This window comes from Macrotis lagotis, chromosome 1, assembly GCF_037893015.1.
Source record: "Macrotis lagotis isolate mMagLag1 chromosome 1, bilby.v1.9.chrom.fasta, whole genome shotgun sequence".
NCBI classification, from domain to species: Eukaryota; Metazoa; Chordata; class Mammalia; order Peramelemorphia; family Peramelidae; genus Macrotis; species Macrotis lagotis.
This window is the reverse complement of record NC_133658.1, coordinates 287611044-287626786: the sequence shown is the minus strand read 5'-3', so window position 1 is coordinate 287626786 and position 15743 is coordinate 287611044. Positions and strand designations below refer to the sequence as shown.

At 35.4% G+C, this 15743-nt stretch overlaps 1 protein-coding gene across 7 annotated transcripts in view; it reads right to left on the bottom strand.

Moving 5' to 3' along the window:
* AK8 (adenylate kinase 8) overlaps positions 1 to 15743 on the bottom strand; it is a 159635-nt gene that overhangs the window by 67190 nt on the left and 76702 nt on the right. For all 7 annotated transcript variants that reach the window (XR_012473565.1, XM_074210830.1, XM_074210832.1 and 4 more), the window contains 2 exons: positions 11643 to 11774; positions 7702 to 7791 (listed from right to left, as the gene is read on the bottom strand). Coding sequence is in view for 6 of the 7 variants with exons in the window: in XM_074210830.1 (XP_074066931.1) it covers positions 7702 to 7791; positions 11643 to 11774 (222 nt within the window). In the remaining variant the exon portion in view is untranslated. The remainder of the gene's footprint in view (positions 1 to 7701; positions 7792 to 11642; positions 11775 to 15743) is intronic.

The window sequence follows — 15743 nt, the reverse complement described above, 5'->3', positions numbered from 1 at the left end:
TGGGGCGACTATTGACTTTTATATTCAGGACAAAAACAGGAAGAAAAAAAGAATGTTATGCTTTAAGAACCCTCACTCTTCCCTAGGAAAAGCTACAGTCAAGAACACAAGCACCCTAAAAATCAACTGAGAAGCTGACTAGAACTCAATGACTAGGACATCATCTCTACTTCCAAGGATGGGAAAATACCGACTTGTGATGTCAATAGTCCAGACATACTAGGAACCTATCAATGCCAGGAGCCTAATTTTAAGTGACACATAAACAACTGAGTACTTAATTCTATCGAACACCTGGAGTTGGTATTAACTCTGTATTCTACCATTGTAAAAGTGACAGAGATGTACAGCAATGAAAATTGCATGATTTAAGACAATACCATTCTTCATATGCAGACCAAACACCTATTGACTTTAATGGGAAATGTCTGCATAAAGAGCATGTGTTTAAACCCTTGGGGAATAAATTTGCTATTCAATCTGCAGCTATAGTCAGAATGACTTTAGGAGGTCAGACCTATATATTTCAAAGTCTAGGACACATATAACTCAGCAAAAGGGGAAAAAAAACCAATTACCATCCTTCAATCACTTCATCCAATGCTGCTGTAGCCAAGGTCCCAAAAGAGAAGATTTAAGACAAAGTTTAAGGTAGGACCTTTGGGTCCTCTTGCCAAATAAGTGTGAAGATATGAGTAAATGGGACAGTAATTAATTTGTAATTGATACTAAATTGGAAGGTGTTGGAATTATCTATGAAGATCCCCCCCCCAAAAAAATGTAAGTAAGTCTAGAGAAGTCAGAAGGTAGTTATAACATCATAAGACAAAAACTGAGGAGTGGGATGGAAAGCAACAAATCCTTTTGAGGAGAATGATGTGATAATTATTTTGTTCAATGGGGAAAGGATAATAATTTTGGTGATGGTGGTGATGATGATTTTTATCTATATCTATAAATACATGCAAATATGTATATATGCACATATATATGCATATTCCAAAATCAAGATTTTTGTCTTCAGAGATAAGTTCCCAAGAGTTTATTCACTTAAATCTACTATGAGCAAGGTCCTGTGTTAGATGTGAGGGAAACAAAGATAAAATCAAAACAGACCTTTTCCTCTAGTCCTTTCTGTTGGTAGATACTACTTGGATGCAAGTAAGTTCGATCCAAGAGAAATAAGGAAGAAGAAAGAACTACCAACAGGGTAGCAATGATCAGGGAAGCTTTGCAGAGGATCTATATGGAATCTTGAAGATAAGACTTTTGAGTCCTCCTTTCTACCATCAGTTCTAGATCTGAAAGCACACTGGTGATTTAAAATAAAGATCAAACAACCTCAACAGAGACTGGGTCAGGATTTAAGAGTTTAAAACTCTATCCTGTAAAGGGATAGCCTTGATGCTCACCCCTGAACCACAGAATCCCATGGTGGCAGCTAAGGAGAATTCATATAGGCTATATGACTATGATCTTAGGAGAATCAATTTGAGTGACTCCTCATCACCTAATGTGAGACTATCTTTAGTGAAGTCATTGAAGAAAAAAAAGGAGAAAATGACTCAAGGAGAGATTCAGAAAAATCTACTCTTGACCTTGGTCAAGTCACTTCCCTACCTGAGGCTTTGGTTTTCTCTGCAAAATGAGAGTGTTGAACCAGGTGATGTCTAAGGTCCTTTCCAACATTCTCTATTGTTCTAACATTGCTTCCAGTTATAACATTATGTTACTGGGATCCACAAAATGTCAAGGAAAATTGAGATGAATACCTAGCATGATCCATGAGAATGACTTGATTTTTCTATTTTCCCCATAAACTAGTAGAGTACTCTGTGCATAATGGATATTTAATAAATGTAGAGTGAATGTTCTAGAATAATGAATGAATCAGTCAACTTGGGTAGCAAATCAGGTTGCCTATAGCAAGTATTCTACACTGCTAAAGTTGTAATTGCTTAAATAGGTCAGCAGTTTCCAGTCTGAACTTCTCTTCAAAACTAAATCCTAGTGAGGATTGTTTTCACCTTTCTCCCTGACTTAAATGGTAACAGAAAAGTTCCATGCCAAACTCTCTTCCCCCCTTCTCAGCAAATAAACTTTAGTTTTCTTGAAGGCTTTTTCGAGGGCTACTAATGAGATTATGTTAGTATTTACTGATGTCAATTCATTCTTCGTTATGCCTTTGAGAGGAAGACTAATGAAATGACAAAATTTATTGCAACTGTTATTGAGATATGATAGTTGTAAGTTGGGATATTTAATTTTGAGGATGTAGTTTGGGATCTTTAATTTTGTAGATATGTACTGTCTAAATAAACAACAAGCTTGAGGGTATATTTTTAGCATAGAACACAAGATCTGAGATTACCTGATTGCTAAATTGGTAGCCAACTTTCCTTGTGTTTCGTTAAAAAATTTTTTTATCCAAACTGAAGGTAAATCTGAAAATACTCTGATTTGCTTTGGTTTATGCAACTTTACTGAAGAAAAATAAACCAATGACTAGCAGAGCTATTAGTTGACCACTCATCCATTGCCAACTTGCATCATTTATTCAGTGCTATATTAAACAGTGTATTGGAAGATATATTAATTAAGAGCTCTGGATTTGCTTTGGAGAAATTTCAGGGAATCAATGCCACGGCTAAAAGAGATCCTTCTCCTCTCCATTTTAAAGATAAAGAAACTAAACCCCAGAGAATTAAAGTAATGGGTTCAAAGTCAGGCATTTGGCAGAGCTGAAATCTGAACCTAGATTTCATGATGATGATGATGATGAATAGTGGAAAGTACTTAAGCATTTACAAAGCACTTTACATTTGCTTATAAAGGTAGAAAATGAGGAAGAGAATAGTTTAGTGACTTGACCAGGATCATCCTGCTAGTAAATATTTAAAACAGGATTTGAAATCAGGTCTACTTGACTCAACAATACTAGGTAACACCTAGCTGCTTCCAACTTCATTTGGCACTAAGTCCATCTGATGCTATTCCTCAGTTCCTCAAACTAAAGCCATATATGCTTATTTTACTTTAAAACAAATCCTTTCACTAAGATTTATCTACAGGAAGGGAGTGACTAACAAATGGATCCATGACAGAACAGAAGTTGAGTCGCCAGTATTTCTACAAAAAGGTTCATGATGCTCACAAAAACTAAATGATTTATTCTGACAATATCAGGGAGGGAGGTTTGATGTTTCCTTAATTTACAATGATGGTGATTGTAGTTCAGGGAGTTATCTCCAAATAATCCCATGAAACCAACTTTTAGGTTATACTCCTGTCTTGATAAGATCATCTTTTAGATTAACACCAGCCCCAAAGATCCCATTTTTCTTCCTGTATTTTGCCTGCTCACACCTCGAAGAATCCTTTCCTAGATCAAATCAAAGATTTTAAAATTTAAAATGATCCAGTTACTTAAGAGGGGAAAAAAGTCAACCAATCATATCATTTAAACTATGATTAAAAACCTTATGAGATCAAAGGTTTTTCAAGGCCCATAATGCCAACAGTTCACACAGAAATGTTGACATCCTTCATATTTCAATTGTCACTTTAACTGACCTTGCTAACATTCTAAAAGTTTGAGAACTACACAAGGCTATGACTACTGATTTATCTCTTTTCTAAGAACTGAAAGATAGATTATGAAATACACATATGTGAAATGATTTGCTATTCATGGATGTAAAGTTCTACAAATGAAGTGATGTGTAAGTATGAAAGGTGGAAGAGAAAAGAGCAAGCATTTGTTAAAGGCCTGCTATGGGCTAGTCACTACATTAAGCATTTTAATAATAATTCTATCTCATCTGATTTTCACAACAATCCTGAGAGTTGTTGCTATTATGATCCCAATTTTAGATTTGAGGTAACTGAGATAGAGGTTAAGTGACTTGTTCAAGGTCACACAGCTACTCAGCATCAGAGACTTTCTGACTCTAGATCCAGTGCTGACTTTATTCTGTTGCTTAACCATTCCATTTAAGTAAAACTTAAAATGTTTACATCTCAGCTGTAAAGGTTCTCATATTTAGCTTGAGACTATCTTTTACATCCTGGTCACTACAGATTTTTCACTGAATTTGAATGAGATATTTTTATATCCAGTTTGCCTGGATATCATTCAGTTTATCTGAGATATACTGAGCAAAGGATAAACAGAGTGAAATGATGCTCAAATGGTGGGGTGGCAAAGGCTTTAAATCTCAACCTATAAGTTGGTATTTTGTTCTTTGGGCAATGGAGAGCCACTAATTGTTGATTTTTGAATGCTGCAGTGACATCATGAGATGTATCCTTTTGTCAACTATGTGAAAGTATTTCTGCAGGGGTAAGAAGTGGCCTCAGCCTTTGGGGACAATTTGCTTGAATTTTTGAATATATTTATTAATATCATATGTAAAAAGTTAAGCCATAGTTTTGTCAGTAGTTTTCTATCTTGTTATCAAAGGCATAAGGAAGTGTCTCCTCTACCTTGCTATGAAACTGAGAAAAACAACCAAAACAGAAGCCTAAATTCCACAATGAATGCCTTGACTAGATAAACACCAGAATCAAGATGGCAACATGATAAAAGAGATGAAATGTAACAGGGAGAGGCTTGGAAAGACTTACTAAGTGAGGAATAGTGTTGAATAGACAAATTGTGGGAAGAAAAATAGCATCTGTCTGTTTTGATGCTGCTCCAAATAAACTCCAAGAAAAGATCCTATGAATGACTCTTTCTGGAAAGGGAAGTCAAGATGAAAGAAGGACAAGAAATCATACTATTTCCTTGGTTCCATGGATTATTTAGGAAGTGTTCCCTAAGCCACTTTCATGTTCAGGTGACTTGAGAAAACCTCCTACTCTATACCTTTCTGTTATTATTTCAAAAAGCACATTAGAATTCCCATTTTCTCTCTGTAAAACTCATCCTGGAACCTGAAATTGCTTTCAAAGAAGGAGTTTTCTAATAACCCAAAACTTTCTTTGGGTAAAATGCAAATTCACAGAGATATATCCATTCACAGGGATCTTTTTTTTTTGAGAAATGAAAGGACAATAAGGGCAGTCCATTTTCAGAAATTTGCGATATTAGATACTCTATCTGGTGAAAGAGAGAGAGAGAGAGAGAGAGAGAGAGAGATTGAGATCTTAATAAAAAATTACTAGGTTGAGATTTACAAGTTAAATTTCATGAGAACATTATCTTCCTGCAACACTCTTCTCCTTTCAGCAAAAATTTGTCACCATCATTAACTTGAACTCATATTTTAAAAATGCACCAAAAACATTTCTCTACAACATTCCCAACAAGTGGTCATCTGGTTTTTGTTTCAATTTGATAATAATAATAATAATAATAATAATAATAATAATAATAATAATAATAATCTTCTGTAAAGTACTTTGAGGTTTATAAAGTGCTTTAAGATATCTCAATACCCTGGAAGGCAAATATTTTTATTATCCTCATTTTATAGATGAGGAAACTGAGCCAAAGAGAGGTTAAGTGACTTATCCAAGGTTATATAGCTGAGGTAGAATTCGAACTCAAGTCTGATTGTCTGATTCTTAAGTCCAATGTTGTATTCACTATATCACTTGCCTCTTTTAAGATGGGAACTTCCTCAGTTGTTCATTCCACTTCTGGACAGCCCTAATTTTAAAAGTTATCCTTTACGTTAAGTCCCAAGTCTTCCTTTATGCAATTTATATTTTGATAGTTCAAACTACTGAATCATAATCATTACCAAAACTACAAAAAAAGAAAAATTGAAATGAAATAAAAATAAAATCTTTCATATTTGCAGAATCTTATCTCTAGATTTCTTGCCACAAAAAAATATTGTAGAAAATTTCAGTTCTTCTTGCTTTGTAGTTATCAGAAACTTTACTTCTACTTTTCACAGCAGAGAAAACACGTAAACTCTCTAATAATTCTTAATCTAAAGTTAACGGTGGTCATCCCTTTCAGGGAACATGCCTGGTATCACATGTTGATGCCCCTAGAGCTGGGCCCCTTCTGGTGGTGACACATTTGCCCTTTCTACTAACAACTTGATAGAAGGCATGTTTAAAAAAGAATAAACACCACCAGAGGCCTCTATGTTGGTCTCCAGGTGCCTCTTCTCTCCTACCCACCATGACAGGGGCAGAAGGTGGTGGAGACCATCAAAAAGGATAGGTCTTTGAACAGTAAGAGCTATCCATTCAGCAGATTTCAGAGGGAGCCAATACTTCAGTTTCTTCTTCCTGTCTTCTGAATGTTTAACTTGGGAAACTCTGACAGCTATCCCTTGGGCTTTCTCAGAGGAGGGAAAAGTTTCCTTCTGATCCTTTCAGCAGTTAAGAGAACATGTCCTTGTCTAGGTGAACCTGAGACTGGATCTCAAGGCTTTAGCAGCCTCTTCTGTTTTTGTTTTTGCTTTTCTTAAGCAAACAGTATGACCAAACAGTGATATTAAGAGATGGATTTTTGACCCCAATAACTCCTTTGGGAGCTTTGGAAATCCTGGCTTCTGTAGTTGGTATTAACTGCCCTGTGGGAGGTGCTCCCTGTAGCTACTACAATGCTTCTTGGAGGAAAAGCTATCTATCCTCTGAGAGGAAAATGAGGCAAAGTCATGCTTTGTCTTGTCAAAAGATAAAACATTTTTGAAAGTTGTTTAGAAGTGTTAGACAGTTCAGAACTGGGGTGAAAATTAAATTCCTGTTTTCATCTTAAATATTTGTATGATGCTTTAAGGATTTGCCAATGTATGATTATGAGTCTTTTGTGTTTAAGCCTTTCTTTGGTGGGGGGAGTAGTTAAATAGCAATATACTCTGACCATGAGTATCTTTTTTAGAAAGAACCCTTCAAGTCCTTCTTGGGATAAGAACCAAACATAAGTTTTGCTGAAAATGTTGTTCTTCAGAGTTCTGTTCTACCATGGGAGTGGAGGCACAAAAGCCTAGACCAATTGAGAAGAATCTTCCATGTCTCCTTGGGTAGAAGTTATAGGCCCCACCAGCATTCTCTGTGTGAATTCCAAGAAAAAGTCCCTTAGTTGGAAGAGGCATCTAACCCCATGGGTCACTGAGATTGGTATACTAAATATCATAGTTCTGTCAGGAGCTTTGAGTGATCTTTTATTCTCCCTACCTTTAGGCAAGTGGATATCTAAATCTACCTAAAACAGTCAAAAATCAAATTTCAAGTTCACAAAGGAAACAGACTTTTAAAAATCTGTTTGAAATAGGGAACTTTCTCCCTTCCAATATTACAATCTAAGTATGTTGTTTAAGAAAGAGCATTGGTCTAAGAGTTAAGAGATCTGGGGTCTGCCTCTACTAACCCACTCCACTTTGAGCAATTTCCTTCAATTCCTTGGACCTCCATTTCACTGTGAGTAAAATGAGGAGACTAACTTAACTAACCTGCCTTTTCTGGTTCTAAATTCTGAATGAGATAAATTAGGAACAATCACCTTTACTGCAAAGCAGGTCAGTAGCCATAAATTTGCCTCACTTGAGGATCCAACTTAAATGCATACAGGAGCTACTCATGAGTAAAGCAAATGAATCTTTTTTTACATGAAATAGTCCATCTTTGTGACTCACCTGGTTATTCTTCCCCATTGTAGCCCCCAGAGTCTGAGAGGTACTGGATTATTTCTCAAGAGGACCTGTAACCCTTTGGTGGTTAACAGGTAATAGGACCCACCTTTCATTTTCCTTTCAAAAAATGGCTGAATGTATTCTCCAACAGCCGACTTTTTTGCAACTTCTTCTTTCAGCAGATGTGCACAACAGACTGAGGGAAAAGAGAAATAGAAAGACATAGGTTAAATTTTAAATAAGATGGGAGAAAGAGAAAAATAAGCCCCAAAGCTGCTTGGTAGAAAAAGGTCACTGCAGACAGAAAAAAATAAAAGGGCTTTTCTCATATGAGAGTATGGCCAAGCAAAACAAATATCATACAGAAACTGAGCAGCCAGAGTTGTGGAATGAAAAGGAATGCATTTGGTGAAGAACATATTAAAAATGGAAGGCAAAAGACACTAATAAGATGTTGTCACCAAAAATAGGAAATCCAGGAGGGCTTAGTTTAAACTCGAATTACAGAGCAAAATTTGATACTTCCTGATTTAGTGGGAACAAACAATATCCAGTCTGAAAATGAGTAAGAACAATTCTGAATAATGAGTACTGAATACTTGTATTAATAATATTATCAGGTAGGAACTATTAGGGGTCCATGAGTCAATTGCCACTTATGGGGATGATCCTTCCATCAACAAATAATTTCTAGGACAGGGTGGTCCATGGTGAGTAATTTTCAAAATATGACCAGTAATGTTAAATTGTTAACCATTTAAAGACAATATCATCTTTAGGAGCAGAGCTTACTATTAATAAGAAAGGTCATTTGGTTATTAAGCCAAGAAACTAAATTTTCACATTAGTTGATTTTTGCATAAGTCTAACCTTCTTCTTACCTTTGCCAATCATACCTTTTTCATACCTGAACCTGAAGCAGATGGTACTCATGAAATTACAGGCAAAAACTAAGGACTTATTTACCAAATCCTTTATTACCCATTATTTTGTTCATCATGAGTATGTAATGATAGAAAGCAATTGTATTACAACTAACTTACTCTAATAATAATAATAAAAAGAATATCATATTTCATCATAAATATTCTGCAAGTTTGGAAGGAAAAAATAAAATAGGATTTGAGATGATAAAAAGAGAGGTGGGGCGGCTAGGTGGCGCAGTGAATAAAGCACCGGCCCTGGAGTCAGGAGTACCTGGGTTCAAATCCAGCCTCAGACACTTAATAATTACCTAGCTGTGTGGCCTTGGGCAAGCCAGTTAACCCCATTTGCCCTGCAAAAAAGCCTAAAAAAAAAAAGAGAGAGGTCAAGTGATGTTGGTATTGTTGTTCTTGTTGGCCCTAGGATTACATAAAAAGAAGGCTGTGTGATATAGTTGAATAAGCATCAAGTCAGGGGTTCAGAGATCTGAAGTCCACTAATAAAAATCATTAAGTTGGGCTAGCTTCACAACTCCACCTCCCCATCTTTCAAAGGAAGAAATTGGAATAGGTATCCTCTAAGGCCCCTTTGCTTTTGTGATTTTTTTATACAAAATAATATAAGTTTTAAAAAGTTTTTAGGGGCAGCGAGGTGGCACAGTGGATAGAGCACTGGCCCTGAAATCAGGAGTACCTGAGTTCAAATCCGGCCTCAGACACTTAATAATCACCTAGCTGTGAGGCCTTGGGCAAGCCACTTAATCCCATTTGCCTTGCAAAAACCAAAAAAAAAAAAAAAAAAAGTTTTTAAAGTGATATAAGTTGACAATTGCAAAGGATAGAGTGACATTAGGCAAGATGCCAGAAGAGGATTCATTCTCAGTTCAGTTCCATGCCTTCCTAAGATGGTACTGTTTGTGTTTCTGATTCAAGATTCTTTTGTTTAATTTCATTGCATTTGTACCTGAATCCATCCTCAAAAACTTACTATCTGATCCTGGGCAAGTCACTTAACCCTGTTTCCTCATCTATAAAATGATCTGGAGAAAGAATTGGAAAACCATTCCAATAGTTTTGCCAAGAATACCCCAAATGCGGTCATGAAGAGTCAAACATGACTAAAATTAATCCAAAAACAACAACCTATATAATAAAAAGTATTAATTCAATAAAAATTTCAAATTTTGGAAGAGGTATCTAAAGAAGACTTTTAAGCTGTATCTATCCACTTCTAGAGTCTCATATGAGGATCCATAGACAATAGCTACTTAGTATGTCTAGACTGACTAGAAGTTTGGTCCTGTTGATTTCCTTAGGTTTTGGGGAGTTTTTCATTTTTATATTTTGCAAGGCAGTGGCTAAGTGGCTTGCCCAAGGTCACACAGCTAGGTGATTATTAAGTGTCTGAGGCCATATTTGAACTCAGGTTCCAGGGCTGTGCTCTATCCACTGTGCCATCTATTTGTCCTGATTTCCTTAGTTTTTAAGAAAATGATGAGAGGTGTGGTTTGATAGTTAGTAAATGTGTATGGCGACAAAGAAAGGGCTAGCACAGAAAACAAAGCTTTATCACTTAGAAAAAATCCTTTTTAACTTGCCATAGTAACTCTATTTCTCAGCATAGAAATTCTGTAAATATGTTAGCCACCTGTCCAAATCGTAGTTGGCTGAACTGAGTTTATTTATATTATCATAAATTAATCAATAAATATAGTGTTATAAATTATAAAATTATAGATGAAAATCCTCAATTGCCCAGGATAACACATAGTATCAAGAAATGAAAACATGAAAAGGAAAAATGATGATGGGTCATTTTTAGTTTCTTTAAAATCTCATCAGCTAAGTTTATTTCTTGCAATTTATTTATGGAGAAAGAATTAAAATAAAAATGTTACTGAAAGAAATATATTGCACAAGATAAAAATAGAGCACAGTGGTAATTCCTTAAGAATAAACTAACATTTCATTAATCTACTCATTTAATCTAGCACAATTTGTACTTTATCAGATCTTCTTTAATCTGATTGCTATAACTCTTTGCTACAAACTACAAAAGCATCTTTAAACCAAGGATGACTCTACATGTCCTATTCGTTTGTGACAAAATGCCAGAACACACTATTGATTGCAATTGGATTTTAGTTATTAAAAAAACTTACAAGACTGATCATATAAGCAAAATGAAATAGAGGATGTACTATCTAGACAATTTGACTTATAGAAACCAAAAACCTATTACTGTGGGAAGGAAAAGTAAAATGTGTCCAGAATATGTATCTCAACTGATCAAATATAATATGATTTAACTGAGCAGTAATTCATTTTAGATGTGCAATCATAGAAACACTTAACCCTGGTGTGTAAAGTGAAAGAAATTGAGTTTTTAAATGCCTTTATTAAGCTAAGATTCATTAGAAACTTTCAAGACTTGAAAGTGGAGTAGGGGACAGGGTTGTGTAACTACATATTATCTTTAAAATATAAAAAGGCAGTTGCTTCAGGGCTGCAAAGAGTTTGAGGCAGGGCCTTGAACTCTTACCAACTACACTGCCCCGACTGGTGCTATTTCCTCTGACTTTCAAATTCTTTATGCTTTTTAACACATGCTGGCATCTAAGGCCACCTGGGACTACCCTGTGAAGGGCCGAGAGAGCTCATTTCAATATTTTCTCTCCTCCTGGTGAAATATTTATTGAAATGGTATACAGGAAAAAGTCTCCATCCAGTTCAAAAGATGTTGGCCTGTAAACACCACCATGGGCTGGGGTTGTTGCATGACATCAGGAAATAAATAAATAAATGAAAAAAGAGTTCATATTTTGTGAGGTTCATGATTTCAATGGAGAATTCAAAGTATGAGGACATCTCTGATGTATAACACATGAAAAACGACTACTCTAAATAGTATAAAAATGACAACTAGAAAAATGTTCAACTTGGTCTTGGATATATGGTTTTATTTGGTTAATATTTTTATGGTAATATTTTTCAGGGGGAAAAGTTATTCTGAAGATGAACTGAATTTTTGTGAACATGTAGCAGGAAAGAAAAAAGTTAAATGATTACACCCCTCCCCCAAAAAAGTTGGAAAGGAGAAAGAACATATTTACTGGAAACTTACCATTAATAATACCATATTTCTGAGCAAGGAGAGCTGCCTGTAGACTTTTCCCACTGCCTATGGGTCCACAAAGCAAAATCCTTGGAGTAAAAGGAGCATTCGACCGATGCTGGCTTTGGACATAGGTCAGAGCTGAAGAAAAAGAATAGAGAGATAATAAATTCAAGGTCCCAAATAAAATGTAAACCCTCTTGCCACATCTTTGCTCTGCCTTTCTTAGTGAAAACAATTATTTCCTTCTTTTATAACTCCATGGAAACTCTGTATCTCCAGTTAGTAGTCACCAGAGCCGCAGGGGAAAAATAATTATATTTCAGGGACTCTACCCTCCGTGGAAAGACATAGGAAAGACAGAGGGACAAGGAGGGGAGCAATTAATTTCAGGAGAAGCCACAAAAGCACCTGAGCACTGTCCAGCAATCTCTATAATATACAGTGACTTTCATGGGCTATGCTTTCCTACATGTTCAAAACACTTATTATTGGTATGCAGGTTGTACATGAATGGCATCGCACTGTGATTTCTCAAAAATCAAACAGCATTGTGGACTTCTTCATGCTTTATTCCTATTATTATTATTTGCATGAAAAAGAAGGGTGGCATGAAGCCCCCAGACTGGTTCTGTTCTCTCTTGTCAGAATCTGCTTTTGATTTCTACTGATCATATCTGGTATTAGATGGAGGGTTCTAATAAATTTATTAGTCCAAGGGCCTATCTCCTGGGAACTTCTAAAGGACGGCAGGATTTGTGAAGAATAATCCGAGCAGCTGCACTCCAGTGACACAAACTTGGTTGCAGGTCCCCAAAGAGATGATGATCAAATAGGTCAGGGAGACGGTGGGGTTTAGCTCCACAGGACTGACTAGGGTGTGTGTGCCATTTGATGAACAAAGAGAAATGGAAACACAGAGGTGAGATGCTCCTGGAAATGAGGTGACTATCACAGCAATGTTGCTTCGGGGGCCAGGGAGTCATGAGAGAAAACAAGAGAGACCACCTGAAACCAGAGGGACGAAAACTTGGGGAAGTGAGATAGGCTCAGCAGTCCAATGAAAAGGCAGACACTTTGGACATCTAACGGCAGGCATTTTATAAGGTGGCAGGCGCCCCTGTTGAAACCAGATCCCCTTCCCCTTTACCAGACCTTCTGAGGGAGTAGGGACTCTGGCTTTGCAGTCAATTTGCAATTGTTTATAAGGAAGGACAAGAGCCCTTTGGTCCTTATTTCCATGACCCTTTTAAATGGTGTTTCTGGGTTCTCTTTGGTGAAAGAACATAAGAAAGAGATACAGAGATGCAGATGCCCCTGATTTCAAGAAATGAAACTGTTACCTAGTGTTGAAATTGTGGAAATTTCATAATCAACAATCTTCACAGATCCTTAGAACCCAGACTGAAGTCAGACTGAAACTGAGAACTCAGAATGTTAGAATTGAAAGTCACCAAGAGTAAAGGATATCAGAACATAAATTATTAGAGCCAGAAGAGACTTTAGACCACATTGTTAAAACACAGAACAATGAATCTGGAAGTGTTCTGAGAATAAGGAATGTTATAATAGAACAACCTAGTCCATAGAATGTTGAGAATATGAAACATTAAAACTAGAAGAGACTTTGGAACACTGAGTGTTAGAACATAGAACAGTGGATTGAAAGAGCCTTGAGAATATGGAATGATAGAACACAATAACTGGATGAGCCCTTAGTCTGCAGAATGTAGAACATAAAACATTAGAACTGGATAGAAATCTTTAGCTCACAGAATGGCACAGCTGAAAGGAATCTCAAATCTCAAGTCTTAAGTTCAATCTACTCTTCTTATTGATGGGTAAACTGAGGCCCAGAGACATTCTGTGAACTGTACTTCCCCTCCCCAAGTAACATAGCTAGTAAATATCAGAGATGAGGATAGAATTAATATTCTTTGCACTGTAACATGTTGCCTGCATTTATTCCCCAAACAAGGAAAAACGAGAAAGCTTACCAAGTAATATTCTTTACCCTCAATCCTTTTCATAATCCAAAATTTCTAAAAGCATACACACTATAGGCAAAGCAGCCTGCTTACAAATGGTGCTTAATTTACAGTAAATAACTAAGTTAATTAGAAATAATGCTCCCCCAGACAGTCTCAATATCTAATTATTCTTTTAAAAATATCTGACTGGTTGATACACTGCAGAGAGGAGGGGGGAAACAAACTAGAGATTATTTTTTCTTTCAATTTAATTTATCTCTCTACATTATTAATTAATAATAATTAATATTCAGACACATTTTTATTTACAATTCCAAGCATGAATTCTTTATGAACAATCATACAAACTTTTAAATTTAATTAAGTAATTTGGAAGTAATTAATGTATAAATTTAGAATCATGGCATAATATAAACTTCCCAGTTTATCTTAGAAGTACAGTGCTTGTAGTTAAAGATCCTTTTGAGATGCAAAATAACTAGAAAATTATAATTAATCATGAGACTTGGATTTTTAAAAGTATAATATTCTCTTGTCTAGCTTTCAGTTGCTAGTTGACTTTTTCTTTTTCAATTTCAAAATATAAGATTATACTTCAAATATCACTCAGGTAAAATCAAGCTTCAGAAAACTCATTGAAACAAATCAGCTTACTCATCACTCCTTCATATGATAACTTCAATTAAATGTCCTGAGGATAGCTAGGTGGAGTAACAGGATTGAGGGGAATGCTATGGGAGTCTGACCTGGATAATTCAATCCCTCGAAATCTAATTTTTTTCTTCAAGAGGTTTATTCAGATAATTGCCTTAGTTTTCTACAGTGTTTTGCCTGTGTTAACAGATTACATACAGACATTCCTCAGGCATATAATACCTTTAGGAAACAAGTGAATTTTCCAGGTAACTGAAAGCTGAGCCTTTAAGTCTTTTCACAGGAAAAAAAAAAATGATTATTTTAAAATGTTGATCCTTAGAGATGGAAATATTTCTAAAATATATTATGTTCTTTTTTTGAATAAACAGGATTATTGAACTTAATTTCCCTTTTTTTATGGCTAAGGACAATTATTGAACTATACCTCAACTTTGAGAGGTTGAATCTATTCTTATAGTTTTTCTATTCCCTATCATTTCTTTGGAAAAAATTTTTTTTCAGTTAACAAGCTTTGGGTTCTCTTCCTCCCTTGTTTTCAGCATTGGGAGGAAAAAAAAGGAAAAATGAAACATGTAATATGCATAGTTCAAGCAAATTAAATTCCACATTGGTCATATCTAAAAATGTAAATGTCATTCTGCATCTTCCTGCCAGTACATCATTATTGGGTGGAATACATCATTATTGGGCTTCCAGAATTTTGTACTGATCAGTGTTCTTAAGTTTTTCAAATTTATTCCTTTTTACATTATTATTATGTAAATTGTTCTCCTGGTTCTATTCACTTTGCTCTATATCACTTTATATAAGTCTTTCTAGGTTTCTCCAAAACTATTCTTTCCATCAATTCATATGACACAATAATATTATTACACCCATATATCATCACTTATTAGTCATTACCCAACTGTTAGGCATCCTGTTAGTTTCCAGTAATTTGCCACTATAAAAAATAGCTAAGTATTTTTGAACAGGTTAGTCCTTTTCCTATTTCACCGATCTCTTTAGGGAATGAGGCTAGAAATGGCATTGGGTCAAAGGTTTTTGTTTTGGGGGGGATCAAGGAGGGGGAAGGGAATGGGTGGAGAAATAGTTACAAAAAATTGCTTTCCAAAATAGTTGAAATGATTCACAGCCAAAAGCAATATCCAAAGTATGCCTTTTTCCTGAAGCTAATCAAACATTTGCTATTTTCCTCTTTTGTCATCTTATTGATCTGATGGATATGAGGTGAAATTTCATAGTTGTTTTCATTTGTATCTTCTCTATTTGTGATGTAGGGCATTTTTATATAATTATCGATTACTTAGATTTCTTCCTCTCGAAAACTGCCTATTCATATCAACTGGGAAATGACACTCATTTTTATAAATTTTAATTTATTTTTAATATAACTTAGATAAAACCTTTGTCAAAAAACTGCAAAATTTTTTTCACAATAATTGATTTCTCTCCTAATTTT